The sequence below is a fragment of the Hippocampus bargibanti genome, linkage group LG02, assembly GCF_051943395.1.
Source record: "Hippocampus bargibanti isolate YZ-2025 linkage group LG02, ASM5194339v1, whole genome shotgun sequence".
NCBI lineage: Eukaryota > Metazoa > Chordata > Actinopteri > Syngnathiformes > Syngnathidae > Hippocampus > Hippocampus bargibanti.
In genome coordinates this window covers 1,409,277-1,436,360 of record NC_142735.1, presented here as the reverse complement: position 1 = coordinate 1,436,360, position 27,084 = coordinate 1,409,277, and the positions used below count along the sequence as shown (strand labels likewise).

Here is a 27,084-nt window from a genome sequence, read left to right as displayed (position 1 = left end):
CTTGCTACCGATACGGTGTGCTAGCTCTGGCCAGTATGCTCTTATCACTACTGGCTAGCGATACTATGATTGGCTAGTGACTAGCCAATCATGTGACTAGCCAATCATAGTTTGCGAAAACTCTGACACATACCTACACCTGCAAGAAGGCAATGCAAGGGATTGGATTGGATTGGATTTGCCTTTATTAGTCTCACAGTGGAGAAATTTACATTTTTTTTGGGTTGCCAACTTGAAATCTGATTGGTTAAAGCAACAGTTTGATTGACACATTTGATGCGACAGGGCCCATAGGACTGATTGTGAAGGCGTCCAGGTAGATTTCTGACCCTGGAAGCAAATGATTGCTGAAATGTGATTGTTAAATGGTTAAATATGAAAACACAAGTCTGGAAGCAGTGCAACAGTGGAAAAGCAATGAAAGGAAGCTGAAAGACAATTTGGAATTATTTAATAAGATTTCATGGTCAACATTAACATCAGTTCATGATTCAGATATTTTTAGGCCTTGACGGTCCACCACTGCTAGAAGCAAATGTTGCTAATTTTGTGTCGCCGTTAGCTGCCTGAAGTCTCAACCCTACTAAAATAGTGCTCGCATATTCCTTCTTATTAACAATAGAGACATTCCTTCATACATCAAGCAAAACTCCTGAAGTCTAAGGTAAAAGGTCAGCACAAATTCATGGACTTTTACCTACTCAAAGTGGGCTCGCGTGTACATGAGAAATGACACCTTATGTTCTGTCTTGGGTTGTTAATAATTATATTTATTACATTTGTATTAATTTGTACATATTCTTTGTCTAGCATTTGCTCGTTCTTTTGGTGAGCCTGCAGTAAAAACCCTGAGGAATTTCATTTTCAACGATCACATAAATGCCATACAACAATTGAATTATGACATATAATGACACTTTTTTGTGGATCGGACCCACCGCAAAAACATTATTATTATTATTATTATTATTATTATTATTATTATTATTATTGTTAATTAAAGGACAACCGACATCACTTTTTGGTTTCCTGACATCAGAAAAACGTTTTATAGCATCTAAAATACCCAAAACACGCAGTGTGATATTTTTATTCAAATGCAAAACACCAATAAAAATGACTTAAAGTGTCCAAAATCTGCAAAAAATTGAGCTGCGAATTGAGCATTTTCAGAAAGTCCCGCCCCCAGTTCGTGACGTCACGCCAAGACGTCTTGCATTGCTGGAGAATCAAAACAATGGCTTCAGAATCGGAGAATATGCTTTCTTGTTACACATCCAGTTATGAATATGATTCAAATAGTTCTGAAGAGGAAAGCATACATGTTTGCAATCGATTAAAGAATTTATTCCATGCCATTTTGAGGCAACATTGGGGGGAAATGGATCATCAAAAAAGAGGCACAAAATGGCGTCCGAGCTCCTGTGAGGAATTAATCAGCCCGTTTCCACAGGCTGATAAATTCCTTCCATGGAGCTTGGTCGTCCTCTTCCGGCGGCTTTTTGGTGCAACACAAGGTTTTCAGACCAAACAAGTACAGCAAAATACATTGACGTGATGGAAGGGCTGCTACAATGGGGTTTTTTTTTCCGGTCAGGGGCATTCCTTCAGTGATGTCACGTACAGACTCGTCACCAACTCAAAAACAAGACTTCCTGAATATTCAGGGCGAGTCTTAAAACGTAAAATATAGCTATATGCGGTGAAATCTTTGTAAAATACGTTCAGTAGAAGTCATTTGAAGCCATTTTACAAATTATGGACACAACTGGTCCCGAGACGTCGGTTGTCCTTTAAGTACACATTCTTTGTGAGAAAACAATGTTTTGAACAACTGCAGTGTATGCTTAGATGATGAAATTCTACAGCAGTATTACATTCAGTCATCACACTTTCAATATTCGAGGCCATTACATTCCAAGTAAGTGTGTGTAATCCTTGGAATTTGAACTAAGTGATTGCACTTAAGAGAAACATCTCTTAATTATCACTAATGTTGCATCTCAAGACCAAAACACGCACTCATATTTTCTTTTTTTTTTATTTGCTGACGTGTTCATAATGAATCTGACCAAGAGATGCAATGAGTCAGTCGCACACGTGACATGGCAATGCGGCAATAGGCTTAAAAATACAAAAAACAAAACCTGGCATTGAGGAAAAAGTTTTCTTCAGCTGTCATCTGTACTTCTTTGAAGGCGTCGGATGGTTCGCTCCTCATCCGAGAAGCTTTGTCAGCGAACTAAAATGTTGCTGGTATATCCCTAATGGACAGAGGTGGCGGTGCCAGACCTCTGCTCTGATAGGTCCTTGCTCTAAGGTTGAGGGAGCAGTGGACTCCTCCCTGATGCCAATTTGATTATTTCTATTGTTCTATCCCTGGCACTGGTTGGCCTCATTAGCATGACAAAGCCTATGTGCATGGTCTAAATTAAACCCTTTAAACCACCATGGCGATTTAGTGAAGGTTTTTACTGTTTTACAAAAATAGCCTCTTTTAGTCCTCTTTCAAACCATCTATTTTCTTTAGCTAAGATTTTAACCTCACTGTTGCCAAATGAGTGGTTGGTTGCTTTTAAGTGCAGATTGAGTCCCTCGAGTGGCTGAAGAAACCTTTTCCTCAATGGAACACTCCTGTATGACTGAGAGCCTACACAGACAAAAACCTGACATTGTTTTCTAAACTTTGGACAATCTGTCGGCACTGCTTATCACAGGAGTTGGGCTTTGCAAATTGTGATATGTATGCACCACGGCTTATATAATTGTGGATATGCTTTGGAGTTATGGATTCATTCCGACAAATATCATGTTCGTAACTGACCAACAGTCCAGGGATGAGTCTGTCTTTGGTTCGTTTGTTGTGACTGTGACTATATCAAAAGGCACTGGTGGAACACAAGATTCTTGACTTTCCTCAGGACGATATTTCAGCTATACATTTATCTCCGCTACATTATTGTTTGTTGCAGCAGCAGAGGGTTTGCTCTTTAGGCCCTCTGTGGCACATCGGGAGGTTTCCACTAGAAGCAAACGTGGGAGACACACTGCAAGGAGAATTGTCTTGTATTCTTTGCGAAAGTTTTGGTTGAGTAGTCCATATATGATGGCGTTGAGGCAGCTGTTGAAGTACGCCATGAAGTAACTGGTGACAAAAAGCCACTGGGGTATGCTGGGTGCGACTTTTGCAGGGTTTATCGCCACCGCCAGGCCTATGAAGTTCAACGGCGCCCAGCAAACTGCAAAGAGTACAAACACCATAAACATAGTCAGAAAGTTCCTCACGTCGCTTGGTTTTAGTTTGGCCCTTTGCTCTGGTTTCACCCGGTGCTTCACTTGGATGACTCTGACCCATATCCTCAAATAGCAGTAGGACACCACCAGTAGCGGGATCAGGAAGTGGATGACCACCACTGAGATGGTGTAGTATGAGCTGACAGTCTGAGCAAAAGTGCAGGAGTAGATGCGAGGATCGTACTGAAGCGAGCCCACAAAGAAATTGGGCACCGTGGCGATGGCGGTGAAAGCCCAGGTCAGCCCCAAATAGCAGCAGGTGTTCCTCAGGCTGAACACGCGATCGTATTGTAGACTGTGGCAGATGTAGCAGTAGCGGTTGATGGCAATAGCCATGATGTTGAAGATGGAGCCGATGACGCTGATGCCCATGATGAAGCCACTTGCCTGACAGTGCAGGTCCCCCATGGTCCAGTCATCATGGAAGATGGCTGTCAGGACTAGAGGATAAGGGTACAGTGCCACCACCAGGTCCGCAACAGACAGACTCACCACAAAGACGTTGCCTGAAAAAACAACAGAAAATCAATAGCCCACAGCAGAGAGCCATCGATTCCGTCTCAACTGTGAGTCTGGAAGCCCAACTGTGACTTTGCATCATTGGGTCAAAATGATTGTAGCCTGGACTGATACCACCCACTGACCCATCCATCCTTAAATCCTTCCATCTATCCATCCATCCACCCATCCACCCACCCACCCGAACCCCATCCATCTACCCATCCACCAACCCAACCCTATCCATCCATTCAACCACCCATCCATCCATTGATCCATCCATCCACCCACCCTATCCAACCATCCATCTATCCTATCCATCCATCCATAGAACCAACTCTATCCATTCATTCATCCATCCATCCATCAACCTATTTTCATAAAACATTGTCTTAACATTTGGATTTCTCGTCCTTCAAAACATTTCCACAAAAATAACCCTAACCATCCATTCATCCATCCATAACATAACGCAAATTGCCTGTATGCAGCAACGTCTGGTTTGCACTTCTGCCTCACAGTGCTTCAGTTCGGGTTCGAATCTCGACTTTTAGCTTCCTGTGTGGAGTATATGTATTCTTTTTGGGTCAGCTGCCATGTGCAGCAAGCTTTATTCACGGCACAGAATTGTGATTTTAGTGTTTCTATCCTGTGAGTGACACTGGATCATCTCAGAGGGCATGAGTCATAGAAAATGACGTTCAATGTTGTTATAGTGCAGCTGTTACTGGGCCAGGAAGATAAAATATAAATCAATCTATTATGTTATGTCAGATTACATGTCAGATAATAGAGTTCATCCACTGGACTCACAATTCAATCTGTAGTACTTTAAAAAAAAAGCATAAGGAGTCCTTTCCCCCATAGAATAATCTGCCGGTGTTTGTTTTGGTCAATGTATTTGATGAACACCTGCAAATAATCACATTTTTTTGGGGACAAATTAAATGGTCCTAATTTTAAAGATTAACAAAACTTTATTAAATCAGACAAATATAATTGGGATGATTGGGTATACTTCTAATATACTTGCAATATACTAATAAGTACGCTGTCATCGAATCCATCCTGTGTTCTTCCATCACCGTTTGGTTCGGGGCCGCCACAAAAATGGACAAAATCCGACTTCAACGGACAGTTAGGACGGCGGAAAAAATCATTGGCACCGCCCTACCCACTCTCGAGGACTTGCACACTGCAAAAATCCAAACTAGGGCGCGGAAAATCCTACTGGACCCTCCGCACCCTGCCCACCACCTTTTCCAGCTACTCCCCTCAGGCAGGCGCTACCGATCCATGCGCACCAAATCCAGCAGACATTTAAACAGCTTCTTCCCCCAAGCCATTAACTCTTTGAACTCTTTCAACAGTAGCCAAAATGGAACTGTATAGTGCCACTTAGCAGTTTTTTTTTTTGACAACGATACTAGTGCAGCGTGTTCTACCGGAAACAAATTCCTTGTGTGTTCTACATACTTGGCAATAAAGATGATTCTGATTCTGATTATGATTCTGATTCTGATTCGATAAAAAGGTTTCCTTCGCCGTCATCTGTACTTATTTGAAGGTGTCAGCGTTTCGCTTCTTATCCAAGAGGCTTCGTCAGCGAACTAAAATTTGCTGGTAGTTTTGGCCCTATATATATATATATATATATATCCCTACTGTACAGACGTGGTGGTGCCTGAGGCTACACTGATACAGTGTAGACCACTGATAAAGTGTGTAGCCTCAGGGAATAGTCCTCTGCTCCCCCCAACCTGTGAGCAGGGACCTATCATAGCAGAGTCTGGCACCGCCACGTCTGGACCTATCATAGCAGCAATGTTCGTTGGCTCATTTCTGGACCTGGATCTGATAATGCCCGTCCTCATTTGTCCCTCATAAAAAAATATAATGAAAACATTTACCTCTTTTGATACGGTTGCTTTACCGTTGCTATTTTCACACTGGTGTGCCTTTTTAAGATAGCATCAGTAAAAACAGCCTTGTCAAAATAAAAATAAATGGATATTTTTCTTCCTTCTTGAGTCAGCTCATAAGGCAAACCTGTCAGTTTGTGTTTGTGACACTCAACTTGTTGTGTGCGTTTGTCATTTTGCACATGTTTAAATTCTGGATGACAGGGTGTCCGCCTGAACTATGACAGAGCTCAAGTATCTCTCCTTCTTATTGTCAAGAGGATGGTGTAATTAATAAAACATAGCTGGGATGAGACCAGCAATTTATTTCGACATGATTTCCATCACTTTTCTTGAAAGGACTGTCTATCTTGTAATTCATCTTGCATATACCAGTTTCATTATCATCATCATTTGGACAAGGACTATAAGAAATAGTGTCATTGTCCGAAGACTGTACATCTCGTTATTTGTGCTCGTGCTAATGTACAATATAACGGTGTTAATTAAAACATGATATATACGGGCCTTAGATTTCATTGCTAGGCCTTCAGTAGTGCTACGTCTGAATAAATCTAGACTCAAAAAGGTATGGTGTGGTGTTTACTTCAAGTCCCCTCAAGGGTACCATTAGCCAGGAAATAACTGACCAACCTTTCTTCATTATGTCCATTTTTCTTGAGAAGTCCGTCTTGAATGTAGCTTAAACAGCTACATTCAGCCATTGTAGGTTGACAAAAACTGTGAGAATATCAACACAATATATATTTGTTTAGGCAGCTTGCTACCCATACAGTATGCTAGCTCTGGCCACTATGCGGCTTGTGATCAGAGCAGTTTTTGCAAACTATGATTGGCTAGTAACTATTGCCAATCACAGTTGACCACGCCTTCAAGAACGCGTTGGTACCACTTTTACATTGCCAACACTGATCGGTTAGAGCAACAGTTTGATCGACATATTTAATAATAATAATAATAAATTTAATTTCAAGCGCCTTTCAGAACACTGAAGGATACTTTACAATAAAAAACAAAGCACAATAATAAATAAAATGATAAATAATAAAATAGCTGATTGAACTAGACCATGAATGCAATTTTAAACAGATGGGTTTTGAGGTGGGATTTGAAAGTGTTACTATTACAGATGTTGGGTGGAAGTGAATTTGGGAGCAGAGCGGCTGAAAGCTCTGCATCCCATTGTGGTGAGACGGGCAGAAGGCACATAGAGGTGAAGTGAGGATGTGGATCTGAGGGACCGAGAGTGAACGGAGATTTGATGCAACAGGACCCGCAGAACTGATTGTGAAGGCGTCCAGGTAGATTTCTGACCCTGGTAACAAATGATGGCTGAAATGTGATTGGTTTAAATACTTAAATATGAAAACACACACCTAGAAGCAGCGCAACAGGGGGAAAGTAATGAAAGGAGGCTGAAAGACAATTTGGAATTCATGGACAAAATATCATTAACATCAGTCTGTGATTCAGATAGTTTTATTGCCAGCAGTGAAGGCTTGTAGGCCTTCACACACACACACACAACAGTTTTCCATGTGTCTGCATGCTGCATTTTGCTGTATTTGCAACACTTTCACAAATGTAATGTGACTCATTCTCTCCCAGCCAACAAGCTTGCATGCCAGCATAAAAATAGATTCTATATGTTGCCATGTTTATGACACCTAAAATCTTGCTGAAAGGCATACACAACAAAAACAAAGTGTGAAAGATCAGCTTAATACAATGCCATTTTTTTGCCATTCCATGGTCGCACATGATTCTCCAATTTCTCCGGTTTTATATTTATCCCTCAGTCTCACCTCACAACTAAGAGCATTAAAGTGTGCTTTTAAAGGACAACCGACACCATTCTTTTGTTTCCTAACTGACATCAGAAAAATGTTTTATAGCATCTAAAATACCCAAAGCACGCAGGCTGATATTTTTAGTCAAATGCAAAATACCATTAAAAATGACTTAAAGTGTGCTAAAACTACAACAAATTGAGCTGCGAATGGTGGCTTTTCAGAAAGTCCCGCCCCCAGTTCGTGATGTCACACCAAGATGTCTTGCCTTTCTCGAGAATCAAAACAATGGCTTCAGATTCGGAGAAGATGCTTTCTTGTTACTCATCCAGTTATGAATATGATTCAAATAGTTCTGAAGAGGAAAGCATAAATGTTTGCAATCGATTAAAGGAGTCCTACCATATCAATTCGAGCCGTCAATGACAGCAATTTAGCACCCAGAAATTGCAGAAGATGGCGCCCAAGCTCTGTTGGAAATGGGCTGATTTGTCTGCTGGGAATTTGTGTCAGCCAATATCAAATAGTTGTCTTGGTGCAACACACAACGATTCACCATCGATGTGTTTTTCTTCTAATTTTGCCATCAACACAGATCAACACGAATTTTTCAGACCAAACAAAGTAAGGCAAAATGCATTGTGTGTGGCTATCTAGGTCAGGGGCGTTCTAAAGGTGACATCACGTGGGGATCGTCATCAACTCGAAAACAAGACTTCCTGAATACTCAGCGCGAGTCTCAAAATGTAAAATATAGCTATTTGTGGTGGAATCGTTGTATAAAAACGCTCAGAAGTCATTTGAAGTGATTTTACAAATTATGGACACGACTTGTCCGGAGGCGTCGGTTGTCCGTTAAATGACTGAATGACAACAACGCTTGACGATTGTCTCCATCCAGACCACGTACTGTCAATGACCTTTTTAATCCATATAATGCAGGCATGGCCAACCCCAAGCCTGTAGGGCTATTGTCCTGCTTGTTTTTTTTTCCAGCCCTCCCGATTCAGGTGATGAGCTCATCAACCAGCTCTGAAGCAGCATTGGAACCATTCTGAATATTTGAATCTGGTGTGCTGGAAAACAGACAGGACACGAGCCCTTGTGGACCGAGGTTGAACACCCCTGATGTAATCATTGGGTGTTTGATCAAAACAGCTACTGTCCTTGTTTTCCATGTCGCCATGTTGAAACACACCTGATTCAAATGAACAGGTTGAATGTCAGTCTTGCTCAGAATCAGAATCATCTTTATTGCCAATTATGTAGAACACAGAAGGAATTTGTCTCCGGTAAAACACGCTGCACTAGTATCATCATGAAAAAATTGCAAAGAGGCACTACACAGTTAGATTTGGGTTATTGTTTAGAGAGTTAATGGCGACGGGGGAAGAAGCTGTTTAAATGTCTGCTGGATTTGGTGCGCATGGATCTGTAGCGCCTGCTTGAGGGGAGTCACTGGAAAAGGTGGTGAGCAGGGTGCAGAGGGTCCAGTAGGATTTTCCACGCCCTTGTTTCGCTTGTTGCAGTGTGCAATTCCTCGGGAGTGGGTAGGGCAGTGCCAATGATTGTTTTCCGCCTTCCTAACTGTCCGTTGAAGTCAGACTTTGTCCATCTTTGTGGCGGCCCCGAACCAAACCGTGATGTAAGAAGACAGCATTGATTCGATGACAGCTGTGTAGAAGCGTCGTAGCACCTCCTGAGGCAGGCCATGCTTCAGTTTTAAAGTCTTGACATAAATGTTCATGATCCAGTTAGTGCAGCATTTTAAGAAAACGTATGGAACATAAAGTGAAATTTGGATCGTTAGTCTTATTTTTTCCTATTTTAACTCTTTCCCTGCCATTCACAAATTTATTCAGGAATTCTAAATATGATGTAGAGCGCCATTCCCGAATTTGTTCGGGTTTTGTTTTTTTTTTTCTTTTTTGGGTGCCCATAAACTGCTTTTTTATCCTTTTGTTCCTTGAATTCCAGGACCCATAGAATATTGAGTTTTAGGACTTCGTTAAAACATTTAATGCAGCGTAAGAAACAGTACACTCTCTTCTTTCATCAGAAAAAAAGAGTTAATTCCTAAATTATATTGGTATGGAGTTAAATGAGCTTGAAATGAGGCCGGCTGTCCAAAAGGCGAATGCTGCCACCTCATGGGAGGGAAAAACATTGCCTGAAGTCTGACCAGCGCTTTATCGACACCCCCCGCAAGAAAAAAAAAACAAAACCCAAACACATTTTAGAGTTATTTCCTAAATTATATGGGTCTGGAGTTGTATGAACTTGAAATGAGGGTGGCTGCCCAAAATACAACGCAATACATACATGGTTTATATAGCACTTTAACAACAGCTGAAGCTGGAACAAAGCGCGAACATGGAGAAAAAGGTCAATGCTAACCCCATTGTGGAAAAGAAAATTGTCGGAGGTCCGGCCAGCGCTTTATCGGCACCCAAACATGAAAACCCAAACAAATTTGGGAATGGCGCTCTATGTCATATTTTCAACGCCCGAATAAATTCGGGAATGGCATTGAATGAGTTTTTAAAAAAAATCCAATCTACTGTAGCTCCACATGAGACATTCCGTTTTGCAGAAAATGTATCGGAGTGACGGAATGTAGGCATGGTTCCAACTCATACTGCAATGAGTACGTTATTACAGTAGTGCATTAACTCGGTTCATGCACAGTAAATGTTAGCCACTCTACCATATTATGTGGAGTGAAACATAAAGCAACATTGTGTGATTGTTGCGATGTTTTGCGGTATGATTTCATTTTCTAACTTCCTCCATGCTTATCATATTACAAATAAATAAAATGTCATCTTTTATTTTAGCTGCAGTGGAAATTATAACACGTAATGTGGCTTCTTAAAAGACAACTGACACCATTTTTTCGTTTCCTAACTGACATCAGAAACACGTTTTATAGCATTTAAAATACCCATATTTTTAGTCAAATGCAAAACACCAATAAAAATGAGTTAAAGTGTCCCAAAACTACTTCAAAATGACCCCGGAAATTGCAAGTTTCAGAAGGTCCCGCCCCCTTGTTCGTGACGTCACACCAGGACGTCTTCGCCTTGCTCTAGAATCAAAACAATGGCTTCAGATTCGCAGAAGATGCTTTCTTGTTACTCATCCAGTTATGAATATGATTCAAATAGTTCTGAAGAGGAAAGCATAAATGTTTGCAATCGATGAAAGAAGTACTTGCGTATAAATTCAGGACTCCAATGTAGCGTCCCAGAAAATGCACAAGATGGCGCCCAAGCTCCGTTGGAAATGGGCTGATTTTTCTGCAGGGAATTTGTGTCAACTAGAATCAAATAGTAGTCTTGGTGCAACACACAGCGATTCACCATGGCGTTATTTATGTGTTTTCCTTCTAATTTCGTTATCAACGCGTAGTTTTCAAACCAAACAAAGTACCCAAAATGCATTGTGTGTCGCTTTCTCGGTCAGGGGCGTTCCTTCAGTGACGTCACGTCAGGCATCGTCACCAACTCAAAAACAACTGAATATTCAGCGCGAGTCTTAAAACGTAAAATCTAGCTACATGCCGCGGAATCTTTGTAAAATACGCTCAGTAGAAGTCATTTGAAGTGATTTTACAAATTATGGACACAACTTGTCCGGAGGCGTCGGTTGTCCTTTAAGTGACATCTTACACCCCAAAAGCCAATTTGTCAATTTAAAATATCTGGCCTGGTTTGGCTCAGTCAGTCCAATGACTCGATTTAACCCCCCAAACCCCCCGCCACGACCACCGTAGACTCCGCCAACTCCACAAACCCTCAGTGACACCCCCAGTTTTAAGTTTTTGCTCATGACAGCAGCACGAGCTGCATTCAAAGTACCTTCCCAAATTTACATGAAGGACATGGTCTGAAATGGGAGTTCAAACACAAGTCATTTTTTCCACCATCTGTTCGCTCTGCTCTTCTCTGAGCACGTTTTCTGAGGGTATTTTTAGTTTAGTTAACCCCACTGGGACATTTACATGCTTAACACTGTTGGCAATGCCACTCTGTCATGTCCCCCTTATCAACATTCACTTTGCGGTGATCTTGGAACTGTATAGTGCCACTTAGCAGTTTTTTTGACGACGATACTAGTGCAGCGTGTTCGACCGGAAACAAATTCCTTGTGTGTTCTACATACTTGGCAATAAAGATGATTCTGATTCTGATTCTGATTCTGATCTTCTGATTCAAATGAGAGCTGAACAATTGAGAAAATACAAATCGATCTCTTATTGTTTTTATATAAAATTTTGAAATGGGAAAGGCTGCAATTTGGGAAATGTCATTTTAATCGGCTATTAGGATTTGTTTTTTCATAGACGGTATATGTGTCTGTGTAAACTCTCAGTCGTACAGGAGTGGTTCATCGATGAAAACGTTTCTTCTGCCGTCATCTGTACTTCTTTGAAAGTGTCGGACGTTTCGCTCCTCATCCGAAAAGCTTCGTCAGTGAATTAAAGTTGTGCTGGTAGCTCTAGCCATATATATATATATATATATATATATATATATATATATATATATATATATGGCTAGAGCTACCAGCACAATTTTAGTTAGCTGATGAAGCTTCTCGGATAAGGAGCGAAATGTCCGACACCTTCAAAGAAGTAAAGATGATGGCTGAAGAAACCTTTTCATCGATAGACTGTATATGTGTTCCCTTATTTTGTTGAATGCTCTATTCTAATACAAAAGCATGATAGAAAAGTTATTTAGATCCAGATTTACTCATAATATGTGCTAGCTGGACTTGCTTTTTAGAAACATGTCACACAGTGATGGACCAAATCATTATTTTTTTATTAGATTTGATTAGATGAGCCTTAGAGTCAGAGTTTTGAAAGGCGCTTAGAAATGAAATGTATGATTATTATTATTTGTCTTACAAAGGAGAAATTTACATTTCACAGCAGCAAAAAAAAATAATAAAAACAAGAGCTGCTGTTAAGGCAGCCACTCATGCGGAGCGCCATCTTGAAGTCAAAAACAAATAATGTGACACAATACAAAGGACACAGACACTCACTCATTCTTAAGCACTTGCTGTACCCTCTTTGTTCGATGAAGCAGCTCTACATAAAAGAGGAGAGTATCAAAGCGTCCCTTTCACCAATGGATCAGGGACGTCAGAATCAGAATCATCTTTATTGCCAAGTATGTAGAACACGCTGCACTAGTATCATCATCAGAAATTGCTAATTTCCATTTGGGCTACTGTTCAAAGAGTTTAATTTCTGGCTTGGGGAAGAAGCTGTTTAAATGTCTGCTGGATTTGGTGCGCATGAATCAGTAGCGCCTGCCTAGGCGGAGCAGCTGGAGAAGGTGGTGGGCAGGGTGCGGCGGGTCCAGTAGGATTTTCCGCGCCCTTGTTTCGATTGTTGCAGTGTTCAATTCCTCGAGAGTGGGTAGGACGGTGCCAATGATTTTTTTCCGCCATCCTCACATCATAGTGAAATATACACGTCTACAAGCTAAATATCAAAAGCAAACACGAAGCTGTAGCATCCATTGACGAAAACAGACTGTCTCACATCTTCTGTCCCCCATAAATCCGCTGCGACAGACTGTCCAACAGCACCGACCTTTCTGCCGAACAAAGCGGGGCTGTGAAAATGCTGCCCATTTCAGGCTCAAAATGCCACAATCGCCCCATAGTTGTTCAGCAATGACAGTAAAATGGAACGGACATTCCTCCCAATCAAAAATCGCTCTGCACAGTCTCCAGCTTGATGAATGTCATGACGAAAAATGCTAAAAAAAAAAAAAAAAAAAAATCTGTATCCGTTCCACATGACGCACAACAACACAAAGTGACAAACGAAAACGACAACAAAAAGATGTCGTAAGAGCACTTGTTGACGGCTACCTACTTGGGCGCCATCTTGGACATTGTGGGCTTTAAGGAGTTTTAATCAGCATGCTAGCAGTAATTGCTATTTGGAAGGCGAATACAGATGAGCTTGTAGTTTCAAGTGTGTTTATATGTGCATGAGAAATGCTATGTGTCAAACACTAGTCCTACGGTCTGAACTGTTTTGATAAATGAGATGGCTCGAGCGTGCACAACAAACGTAAAAGACTGTCAAGCGATGGATCCATGCTATTTGAAAAGAAGATTACATTGTGTTGGACTTTGACTCACGTAGGCAGTCCGTCCGTCCCCAAAGTTGCGAGAGACCAGAGTGTCATCAATAGCACTGACATTTAAGTGCAAGCGCCAGCTCCCCACAATCTTATCAAGGATAAGCGGTATAGAAAATGGATGGTTGAACGTTTACAACATCAGGCAATATAAACTTGAGCAGAATGAGAGCGGCATTCATCTTCAAAGGTGCTGTTTGGAGAGGCAGAGACGGTTACACACAGAGAGAGATTGAGAGAGAGAGAGAGAGAGAGACACAGTGAGAAGTAGAGTGTGAGAGGGAAACAGAGAGAGAGAGAGATTGAGGAACACGGAGAGAGAGAGAGATAGCGAGAAAGATGGATCGAGCGAGAGAGAGCAATAGAAAGAGAGATCAAGAAAGAGAGAAAGAGAGATCAAGAAAGAGAAAGAGATCAAGAGAGAAAGAGCAAGAAAAAGCGAGTGAGAGAGCAATAGGAAGAGAGACAGAGAGAAAGAGAGATTAAGAAAGTGAGAGAGAAAGAGAGATCAAAAGCAAAAGAGCAAAAGAAAGAGAGAGCTAGAGAGAGGATCAAGAAAGAGAGACAGAGAGAGAAAGTGAGAGAAAGAAAGAGAGACTGATCAAGGAAGAGAGAGAGGGGGAGATAGAGAGAGAGAGAGAAAGGGCGATCAAGAAGGAGAGAGAAAGGGAGATCAAGGAAGAGAGAGATCAAGGAAGAGAGAAAGAAAGATCAGAAGGAGAGAGAAAGAGAGAGAAAGAGAGAGAGATCAAGGAAGAGAGAGTGGAGAAAGAGAGAGAGACATCAAGAAAAAAATAGAGAGAGAGAGAGAGAGTGAGCAAGAGAGAGAGAAAGAGCGATCAAGAAAGAGAGCGAGAGATCAAGAAGAGAGGGAGAGAGAGCGAGATCAAGAAAGAGAGAGATAGAAAAGGAGAGAGAGATAGCAAGAGAGATAGAAAGAGAGAGGAAGAGAATGAAAGAAAGATCAAGAGAGAGAGAGAGAGAGAGAGAGAGAGAGAGAGAGAGAGAGAGAGAGAGAGAGAGAGAGAGAGAGAGAGAGAGAGTCAGAGAGAGGGGGAGTAACAGAGAGAAAGAGAGAGTGATGGGGGACTGCCTTGAGCAGGCAAGCATCACAGGGTTAAAACTACGTTGGAGTCAATGATTGAAAGCGAGATTAGAAAAAGGTGGATTAGGAGCTCGGGAGAAAAACATTTGGGATTGATTTATTCCACAAACAGACACACATAGTAAGCAGTAAATGTTGTGTTTCAAAATAAAACTTACCAACGAAGAAAGACAAAAATAGCTCCTCCTACTTTAGCTAACTAACGTGTATGAAAATGTGCATCGGTTGCTCTTCAAGGTGCCTCTCGTTCCTTCAGATCCTCTTCTCCCCCCCCCCCACCACCACCACCTCTGTGTGCCCCCCTCCCCCGTGCCCGTCTCAGCACGATGGGGGACAAAGCTTTCAGCTGCTCTGCCCCCAAACTTTGGAACTCACTTCCTCCCAACATTTGTAACATCGATTCTCTTCCCACCTTCAAGTCCCATCTCAAAACCCACCTATTTAAAACGGCATTTTCTGTGTAGCTCTCGCTCTTGTTTCTATTTATAATTGTATTTTATTGTAATTGTATTTTATTTATTATAGTGCCGATGCTTTTCTGTGACTGTAAAGTGTCATTGAGAGCTTTGAAAGGCGCTTAAAATTTATTATTATTATTATTATTATTATTATTATTATTATTATTATTATAAGGTGCCTTTCAAAACTCTCAAGGTCACTTTACAGTCACAAGATCAGTTTTTCTGTGGGTGAGCAGCGGCAGCCATATGCGCCACTCAACCTTCACTCAACCCGGAAGTAACTCAAATAGATAGAAAGCTCGCTAGCTAATTGATAGATGATAATAATAATAATAATAATAATAATAGTGCGTTGTTCCAGCTTCAGCTGTTATTAAAGTGCTATGTAAACCAATATGTATGAATAGCATTGTATTTTGGACAGTCGCCCTCATTTCAAGATCATATAACTCCAGATCCATATAATTTAGGAATTAACTATTTTTTTCTGATGAAACAAGAGAATCTAATGTTTCTTACGCTGCATAGAGTGTTAATGTAGTTCTAAAACTCGATATTCTGTGGGTCCTGCAATTCCCATGACAATGACAAAAACCCTGGCACTGGAATGGCCGCATTTTTGTACATTGTCTGGCAGTGAATGAGTTAATCTAATGCTCCATTTCTCGATCTACCTATTTATTTTTGGAGACTCTCATCACACATAGCAACAAAATGGGAAAACTGTAAACTATCGTACGACTGCTCATCAGTCACTCCCGCTTGTTTTTGTGTCCAGTGGCTGTGGCTAACAGAAGCCATACCTCCACGCACGCACGCAAGACTTCTTAACGGGGCTTTTTACCCCGTCAGGCTCTTGTCCGAGATCAGCCAACTGTGTGCTTTTGCAAAATCGATCATCAAAATGCCCCGCACCCCCCGCCCCGTTGGTGCGATGCTTCTTGCCAACTCGTTTTTGGCACATGAATACTGGACCATTTCTTGTTATGTAATATATTTGAACTTGGAATGGCTCATTATTGCAAGCACTCTCTGACCCAACACATTGACGGCTGGTTTTCATGTCCTCATTAGCATCCGCGATGCTAGCAGTTACTCTTGGTCATTGGCTTTCTCACAAGACTTCACCTTCACTGTGAGGCTATGGTACAAATGACCTTCCTTGTCTTTTAAGTATCAAACCTTTTATGTTAAAAACCCCGTGTGGAAATTGCTAGTGGAAATTTCCTCCAAATACAGTAAAGTCTCGTTATATCGATATTCAAGGGAGTCCGAAAAAATATCGATATAACCGGGACTATCGATATATCCGATCCTGTTTGCATGTAATTTTCTCCGTGCGTGCATAGAAATAGTATCGATATAACCGGGACTATCGATATATCCGATATCGATATAACGAGACTTTACTGTACTATAATACCCGAAGAATGACTCGGTTCTATTCAAGGTTCCAGGGCTGGCGGAATTGGTCAAAACCAAAATAACTGCATCACCCAATCACTGTCAAGTATTGTACTGAGGGTTCTACTTGGTGCGCTTTTGTTACAATTACCGTATTTTCCGGTGTATAAGGGGCACCGGGGCATAAGGCGCACCGCCAAAAAAAATTGTATTTTCAAACTTTTTTTCATATACAGTAAAGTCTCGTTATATCGATATCGGATATATCGATAGTCCCGGTTATATCGATACTATTTCTATGCACGCACGGAGAAAATTACATGCAAACAGGGTTGGATATATCGATAGTCCCGGTTATATCGATATTTTTCGGACTCCCTTGAATATCGATATAACGAGACTTTACTGTATAAGGCGCACCTTCAATGAATGACAAACATTTTCAAAATAGAATATATAAATATCTTTAAAAAAAATCAAATACTGTACAGGTAACATCCGAATTACGATCGGGTTCCGTTCTGACAAAACGGTCGTAAGTCAAATGGTCGTAAGTCGAAATCCATTCAAAACGGCTAACGTGGTGACGTTTACATGACAGGATAGTATACGATGTCAATCTGTTGTTTTAAGCAATGTTTTCTATTGAATACTATTATATACCAAACCGTTTACAGTTCATTTATAAATGGTATAACTTTTAGCATCATTTTTATCATTTTATATTTCGTATTATCAATTTGTATTACTGCATAACTGTACCTGTAATGTATACAAAACTGTTTACTGTAGAGTTCATTTATAAATATTATACTTTCCTTTTAGTGTCGTTTTTATCATTTTATGTTTCATATTATCGATTTTTTAATATTTAATATTTCACTTTTATATAGTGGGTTCAAGAAAACACTTATACTTAAAGAATACAGCTGTCCCTGCTAACGACCAGAAGAGGTCGCCCGATACACGCTCGGACTAAGATGGACGCTGAAGGAAAAAAGCAGCGTCCAGTACTACAGGAGATGTTGCCGGTATCTGCACTGTTTAACTATTGTATTGAGTGAAGTCACTCAGTAGATTGCTGTGCGGGTGTGTGACATGCTGACTGGTAAAAATTGTAGTATGCGTCGGCGGCTACTTGTGCCATGCGTAGAATTTAAAATTTAAAAAAAAGGTTCTGGTGGTCATAGTCGTAAGTACGGGTGGTCGTAAATTGTGCCGGTCGTAACTCAGATGTTATACCTATATAAGGCATACCACATTATAAGGCGCAGTAGCGGCTGGGGTCACACATTACTTTTTGGGTGCGCCTTATACACCAGAAAATACGGTACTATGAAGTAGATGCAGCCATTGCCCAAATAATGTCATCGATAATACTTTAAAAGCACAACACTACTGTGTGTACTTTAAAGTAGGCCGTGTTCTGATCTCCATAACAAATTACAACATCAGTAGGATGCTTTTATTTTGAAACTATTTTCCACCCACCACTTTGTCATTCTACTTTGACCAGCAAGGTCAGAGTGAATATTTCCTGTCATTTCACTAAAGTCCCGTCTTTTAGATAACTGCATTTTCTCAGAAGCATGAAAAATAGTTTTCAAAGTAGCTTGAATGAGCATCTTGCTCACCTTCACGATACGATGTTTGTGTGAAATGAAGCAACAGTCTCTCTCTCACCTTGGCACTACAGGTCCCTCATTCAAGGAAAGGATGTGATTTATCAGGGATGGTGGACCAAGGATAAAACCAAATGGAGTGAAGGTGGGGGGTGGGGGGGGGGGTGTTATTATTTATGGAGGGATGTGACAGAAGACAGGCAAGGCTACAGAAATTCCATCACACTTCGAGGGACTCGGTTTAGATAACAGGTTGTCAAGCATCGTGACTTCTTGGTCATTTTATGAGCATTTTAAGAAAGGATTTAGGTGCAACCAAGCTGTGTACGGCGAGAATATAGAGTAAGTGAGAATCTGTAACATCACAAACTGAAACTCTAAGTATCCGATCCGGATGAAAGATTGTGTGTGTATTGAGGAAAAGGTTTCTTCAGTGTCATCTGTACTTTTTTGAACGTGTCGGACATTTCGCTCCTCATCCGAAGAGCTTCGTCAGCGAACTAAAATTTTGCTGGTAGCTCTGGTGGCAGATCTCTGCTTTCTGTCAAGCACCGTGACTTCTTGGTCATTTTATGAGCATTTTAAGAAAGGATTTAGGTGCAACCAAGCTGTGTACGGCGAAAATATAGAGTAAGTGAGATTCTGTAACACCACAAACTGTGAAACTATGAAACACTTATGCTGTAACTGTAAAGTGACCTTGAGAGTTTTGAAAGGCGCTCAGAAATGACATGTATTAAGTATCCAATCCAGATGACAGATTTTGTGGGTATTGAGGAAAAGGTTTCTTCAGTGTCATCTGTACTTTTTTGAAGGTGTCGGACATTTCGCTCCTCATCCGAAGAGCTCCGTCAGCGAACTAAAATTTTGTTGGTAGCTCTGGTGCCAGATCTCTGCTTTGCTAGGTCCACGTTGGGGGAAGAAGTGGACTACTCCCTGAAGCTAATCTGATTACTTCTTTTATCTCATATGATTGTGTTCTATGAATGGCCCTGATTGCCCCATTCGCCCAAGTATCACCTCATCAGCATGACTAAATCTATGTGGTAACGATCTAAGAAGTCTGTTGTATGCACGATCCAAATTAAACCTCAAACTACCATGGCGATTTAGTTCAGGGTTTTGCTGTTTTACAACAACAAAAAACTGTAAACTCCGCAACCTGCTCTAAGGTTGGGGAGAGCAGTGGACTACTCCCTGAAGCTAACCTGATTACTTCTTTTTTTTTTAGAACAATAGGGGTAATCAGACAGAACCGCATGAAGGAAGCCACAAGAGCTGAAGGATTAAAAAATAAATAATAGTATTTCATCCCAACATTGCAACTGCAATATTTCATTGTATACTTCCACATTTTTTTAAAAAAAAAAAAAATGAGCCATACAATAACCCATTTACTGCCATTCAGGAATTTATTTGGGAATTGATAGTATGATGTAGAGCGGCATTCCCAAATTTGTTCGGGTTTTGTTTTATCATACTTGGTTGCCGATAAAGCGCTGGCCAGACCTCTGCTAATGTTTTTTTCCCATCCACAAGGGGCAGCATTTCCATTTTTTTCCATGTTAGCACGTTGTTCAAACTTTTTTGTTAAAGCGCTGCATAAACTAATAGGTATTCCCGAATTAGTTCGGGTTTTGGTTTTTCTTGCGGTGGTGCCAATAAAGGGCTGGTCAGACCTCTGGCAATGCTGTTTGCCTTCCACAAGAGGGCAACATTCCCTTTTTTACCAATATTAGCGCTTTGTTCCATTTCAGCTTTTGTTAAAGCGTAATATAAATCAATGTATGTATTGTGTTGTATTTTGGACAGCCACCCTCATTTCAAGCTCATATAACTCCAGACCCATATAATTTAGTAATTAACTCGTTTTTTTTTTTCAGATGAAAGAGGAGACCGTAAAGTTTCTAAGGCTGTATTGAATATTTATGTAATCCTAAAACTCAATATTATGTGGGTCCTGGAATTTGAGTGACCATGACAAAAACTCTGGCACTGGAGTGGACACATTTTTTTTTCATATCTGGCAGTGAATGAGTTAATTGTCCATCCTCATTGTAGATCACTATAATTCATTCCAACAGACTGCTGGAGCTCACTCGTGAGTTTCAAACACAGAACCTCCAAGCCCTGAGGCAGACGTCTTAACCACAAGGCAAAATTGCAAATGATCGCAAACCATTTTTACAAATAGCTATCATAAAAAACAGGAATCTATATCTAATCGTGAATCCAACTTGATATTCTCGATATGTGGGTCTATAAATCATAATTGTGCGGTTCAGGGCTTGTAAAATAAAACAGAAATGGGTGGAATGAGATTCTGGCCGGAAAATGTTTGTGTGTAAATTGTGTAAGGATTATAAAATGCATGCATTTGTTCAACAAATCCAATTAAATCAAGACAATGAAAATAATGTTTATAATAATAATAATAATAATAATAATAATAATAATATTTCATTTATAAGCGCCTTTCAAACCTCTCAAGGTCACTTTACAGTCACAGGATAAGTTTTTCTGTGAGCAGTGGCAGCCACACGCGCCAGCGTTCACGCAAGCCGGAATAATTCAAAAAGATAGAAAGCTAGCTAGCCAGCTAATAGAATGCTTGATATATAGCTAATAGCTAGCTAGCTAACTAGATAGCTAATATGTTTCCTGACTCAAATAGCTAGCTAGCTATATTGCTATTAGCTAGCTCTCTAGCTATCTCGATAGCTAATAGATAGAAAGCTAGCTCGCAGGATACGTTATTCTGTAGGTGAGCAGCGGCAGCCACTCGTGCCAGCGTTCACTCAACCCGGAAGTAACTCAAATAGATAGAAAGCTAGCTAGTTACATAGCTAATATATTGTGAATAGATAGCTAAATAGCTAAATAGCCAGCTAGCTATATAGCTAATAGATACCTAGCTATGTAGATAGCTAGTCAGCCAGCCAAAACGGCTAATAGCTAATAGATAGCAAATAGATAGCTAGTTAGCTTTTTCTGGAATTCAGACAGATACTGTATGTAACAGGCGACAATGTTGTCATTGGTTGCCATGACAACAAAAGTATAATTTTATTGCATCCAAACTTTAATGACGTAAATTTCATCGTTCTTTTGGCACACCGAAACACGTGACACGGAACTGGAAGTGATCATGACAAAATATAAATAAAGTATCGAGGATTTTAATTTAAAAAAAAAACATGAATATGAAGGTTCACATAGAAACGTTTAAACACCTTTACAAAACAACCAGCCCGAAATGATCATTTTGTTGTCATGGCAACCAATGACATTATTGCCAGTTACACTGTAAATAGAATCTTGGCTTGTTTTTCGTTTGTTCGTTTCATGCATGAACTCACCACTTAAGGGTACAGTGACCTCGGTTTACGAACCTCTTGGCTTACCGGCACAAGAAGACTTATGTCCCCTTGTGGCTACAGAACAAGCAACTCGCTCAGTAAAAGGCTCCCAAACACAACATGGTCAGTGGCACAGCAACAATAAAAATGAGTTAAAAGTGTCCCAAAACTACTTCAAAATTAACCCGGAAATAGCCAGTTTCAGAAGTACAGTTTATTTATTTAATTATAATACCATAGCTCATTTAATATACATAAAATAACGTATATTTTGTGTAGTTTCAAGGCTTAGAAAATTAGAAAATTATGTTTTATGGGGAAATGGGAACAGATTATTCTCATTTTAATGGTTTCCTATGGGAAATATTTTTTTTGGGATACACACTTTTCGCCTTACACACTCTGTCCTGGAACCAATTAAATTTGTAAACCAAGGTATCACTGTAGTTTCAAATCCGCATAATTTCAATCCCTTACCTGCATTCCGAAGTTTTTTATTCCTGTACACTGACAAAATGACGAGAACGTTTCCCAAAATATCGACCACGATAGTGAAAATCAGCACGCTGGCCAGCGCAGTGGACAATCCGGTTGAGGCTCTCAATCCGGTGCCGCTTTCATTCCCGGATAAACACGTTGAGCAGTTCAGCTCCCTCCCCTCGAAACCCATTGCCCTCCTCAAGGCACAGCGACCATGGTACAAGTGTTCCTCACGCTTTTTAGTGTCGCTCGAAAACAAAGTAAACAAACAAAAAAACTTAGCTGGAAGGCATCTGGAACTTCTTGCTCGTCGCCAATCAAAAACACGGTCCGACACGTGTCGTGTTGGAACAGCAGCAACGATGACAATTTGACGCCATTACGCGAAATAAGTTAGCAAACAAAGTGCTAAATACGAGAGTAATATCCATGTGGTCCTTGTGTGTCACCGAAGATCCTCTCAGTCCAGCACGGTACCGAATACCGCTGCTTCGTGGTGACGAGAGGGGAGGGGCATTTGAGACCTCCGGTGCGTAATGGAAGGATGCGAGCGAGCTTCATCATTCATGCACACGGAGCTCGAGTCCCGTGTCGACTTTTTTTTTCTTCTACCTATCTATATAAAGAAAGCACTTGTGCTCACGCTCTCTCCGAGGCGGATGACTCGTGAACGGTTCATGACAAAGCGTGGCGGGCTGTGCGTCCTGACCCGATCCGCGGAGCACCCACCCGGTGACTACAATGATCTCGCAGTTCAAGAGGCGATTTCATTTTGTGGTGTATATTTAAAAAAAATAAAAAAAAGAGAGAGAGAGCTTATTGATCCTCACTGCAAATACCAAGCAAATGGCGCCGTCGTGTGTCCACAAGAAATTCTTACAGCTGCAAGTATGGAGGGAGGTGTGAGGGATTGAGTTGAAATAAATCAAGTGGTTTTATTGATTAGAAGTATACGCGACATTTATGACCACGAGTACAACCAAAAGACTTTCATAGTGTTGTAGCAACTATTTTAAAGTTAACAGAGGTGGGAAAAAAATAACTTTGTATCAATGAAAAGGTTTTTTTAGCCGTCATATGTACTTCTTTCAAGGTGTCGGACGTTTCGCTTCTTATCCAAGATGCTTCGTCAGCGAACTAGTCTTTTGTTGGTAGTTTCGACCCTATATATACAGTAAAGTCTCGTTATATTCTCGGGAGTCCGAAAAAATATCGATATAACAGGGACTATCGATATATCCGACCCTGCGCGCATGTAATTTTCTCCTTGCGTTCATAGAAATAGTATCGGAATAAGCGGTACTATCGATATAACCGATATCGATATAACGAGACTTTACTGCAGGGTTGTCAAAGTCATTTTTTGCCGCGGGCCACAATGTAGTTATGGTTTCCTCTCGAGGGCCGTTATGAATTTGGGGAACCCATTACAATGTTTAAATCCCTTCAAATATTACATATAGAGCACACAGCAAATTAATGAATAACTCGTTTTCAAATCTGAAGTCAAGAATAATGACTTTTATTGTGGATGACATCCAAAAATATGAAATTTTGGCTCAGATTTTAGCAATCATCATGGAATTTAACAAGTTTGATTTGCTTTCGCGGGCCGAAAAAAATGATGTGGGGGGCCGGATTTGGCCCGCGGGCCTTGACTTTGACACCTGTGCTTTACTGTATATCCCTACTGTCCAGACGTGGCGGCGCCGGACTCTGCTATGATTGGTTCCAGGGAAGATCAGGGTGTATTTGACAAATTATATGAAATAAAGTCGACAGAAACAAAATCTCAAACAATAAAGTCATCAGAACAGAAAGGTCCAAAGTAGCAAACAAAACCACGAGTTAAAAAAATGGACAAGATGAAACAAACAATAAAGGACCAACAGCTGTGCAGCTGCAGGCATGGCCTTACTATATGCCACCCGTCGGTCACAAATGGAAATGTGACAGAGTGAGCTATTTCACACATTTTGACTCTGAAGATTGATCGAGTGGAGAGAATAATAATAATAATAATAATCAAATAGTCTACATAAATCTAAGCGTTAAAAATGCTCTTTCAGTTGTGCAACCTTGATTATTTATTGGATACAATACAAACCTTGACTTGACGAGGCATGTGCTGTCGTCTGATGTGATTCATGTGAATTCATGCTTAATGCATTTTTGACGCATAAACATTGCAGTTTTTGTTTGCCCGGGAATACAGATTTTGCCGGTCAAAAAAAGCTCATAGAACGTAATAAATAAATAATAATAATAATAATAATACATTTCATTTACAAGCACCTTTCAAAACTCTCTCTCAAGGACACCTTACAGTCACAGGATATTTTTTTCTGCGGGTGAGCAGCGGTAGCCACACGCGCCAGCATTCACTCAACCCGGAATAACATAAAGTAAAATAATAATAATAATAATATGACAACACAAAGACACAGAGTCAATTATTCTTTAGCAGTTGCTGTACCCTCTTTGTGACATGAAGCAGTTCTAAATGAAAGAGGAGGGGATCAAGGTGTCCTTTTCAGCAGTGGATCAAGGACGTCACGGTGGAATGTGCACATGTATTACAAGCTAAATGTTGAAAGCAAACACGCAGCTGTCGCATCCATTGACGTAAAGAGATTGTCTCACATCTCCTGTCCCTCATGAATCCGCTTCAATTCTAAGCCGCGACAGTTCCACATACGCATCGGCGCTCTGCGCTGACGCTCCTTTCTTCTTATCGTGGGCTATATAGCTAATAGATAGCTAGGTAGATAGCTGGCCAGCCAGCTAGATAGCAAATAGCTAGCTAGCTAGTGAGATAGCTAGCTAGCATGGATTTCGACTTACGACCATTTGACTTACGTTATAGTTGTATTAAGTTCATCCTGTCTACTTGATATCTAATTTAAAACTATTTTAAAACTATTAAAAGAGTGTCGGACACTCACTCTGACGAAGGCGGACGTATACGCCGAAACATGTCAGGTATTTGAACACCTACAACACACTGTCTGTAAGAAAATAATCCATTTTAAATTAAAAAACATTTGACTTACGACCGTTTTGTCGGAACGGAACCCGAGGGTGTTACCTGTATATGTATATATATGCAGGTAACATCCGAGTTACGACCAGGTTCCGTTCTGATAAAACGGTCGTAAGTCAAACGGTCGTAAATCGAGATCCATTCAAAATGGCCGATGTGACGTTTACACTACAGGATAGTATACGATGTCAATCTGTTATTTTTATGCAACGTTTTCTATTGAATACTATTATATACCAAACTGCTTACAGTTAAATTATAAATCTTGTAAGTTTTCATGTCATTTTTATCATTTTATGTTTTATATTATCGATTTTTATTACTGTGTTGTTCTGCTGACCCAAATACGCACGATTTCCCACGCATACGCGCTTTTGAAAAATGGCTTTCCCTGCTAACGGAGAAGTCCGAAGAGGTCGGCCAACACACACGCTCAGATTTAGGCGGACGCCGAAGGAAAAAAAAGTCTCAATGAGGCGGTGGCGGAGTGGGCCCGAGATTTGTATACCTATATCCAAATGTATATATAATGTTATATAAAACAATAACGTGTATTTATTTTAATATAACCAAAAAAACTTTTTGGGCTTTTTTTCTGACATCAAGATGTTGTGAAACTTGCAATTTTCGATGAGTTCTAAAGGTGTAAGATTAACAACATGAATGGACCAGTGGAGGAGAAGAAAAACAATGACTCCAAGAGTATTAAACATAAGCGGCAGAGCATAACAAAACACTCCATTTTACCTGCTTGCAGCTGAAATGCTGGGAAATGAAGTCACGCAAAAGTGTATTCTTCCATTTGCGCTCTTCCTCCAACTCTTACTTCATCTTTAATTTACAGTCAGCGTCATCCTTAACAATTATTAATCACTCGCTGTGAGCTGCTGTTTTATCCACGCAGCACGCATCGCCGCACAGTGCTTTTTGCACACCAAAAAAGAAAAAACACCCCAGATTCAGAAACACACACACATCCATACACACACACACCACTAACTTATTTATATTATGTCTCTTGAAAATCACGTAAAAACTTGAAAAGAAAAAGAATGACATCTCAGATAGATAGATAGATAGATAGATAGATAGATAGATAGATAGATAGATAGATGGATAGATAGATAGATAGATAGATAGATAGATAGATAGATAGATAGATAGATAGATAGATAGATAGATAGATGTAGATGGATGTAGATAGATGTAGTTGTAGATAGATGTAGATGTAGATGGATGTAGATGTAGATGGATGCAGATGTAGATACATGTAGATGTAGATGGATATATAAGTAGACAGATGTAGACAAAGGTATAGATAGATGTAGATAAAGATATAGATAGATGTAGATGTAGATAGATGTAGATGGATGTAGATAGATGTAGATAGATGTAGATGGATGTAGATATAAATGTAGATGTAGATGGATGTAGATAAATGTAGATGTAGATAGATGTAGATGTAGATGGATATAGAAGTAGATAAAGGTATATAGATGTAGATGTAAAGATATAGATAGATGTAGATGTAGATAAAGATATAGGTAGATGCAGATGTAGATAAAGATATAGATGTAGATGTAGATAAAAATAGATGTGTCTATATAGATATTGATAAATATAAATGTATATATAGATATATATACACTAGATATAGATGTAGATATTGATCGATATAGATGTGGATTAGATGTAGATATAGACAGACATAGATGTTGATATAGATAGCTATAGCTATCTAGCTATCGCTCCAGATATAGAAATAGATATAGATATAGAAATAGTTATAGATGTACCTGCGTATGCGTGTATATAGATGTATATTTTCCGATATTTAGTTATATCCTATGAACAGTGGTCAGGAAATCCGCCTCACAATTTTTTGGGATCAAGGTTTGATTTTTGCGCTCGTCTTTCTGTGCCACAATTCTCTCCG

General features: G+C 40.2%; 1 protein-coding gene across 1 annotated transcript; it reads right to left on the bottom strand.

The window, feature by feature from the left end:
• Nucleotides 1-472: 472 nt before the first annotated feature.
• On the bottom strand, nt 473-22,803 carry LOC148901093 (melatonin receptor type 1C-like). The gene is made up of 2 exons (XM_089019855.1): nt 22,103-22,803; nt 473-3,800 (listed from the first exon to the last, which is right to left on the bottom strand). Exons 1-2 carry the CDS (start codon nt 22,293-22,295, stop codon nt 2,935-2,937), a joined length of 1,059 nt encoding a protein of 352 aa, XP_088875981.1. The 5' UTR covers nt 22,296-22,803; the 3' UTR covers nt 473-2,934.
• Nucleotides 22,804-27,084: the final 4,281 nt, after the last annotated feature.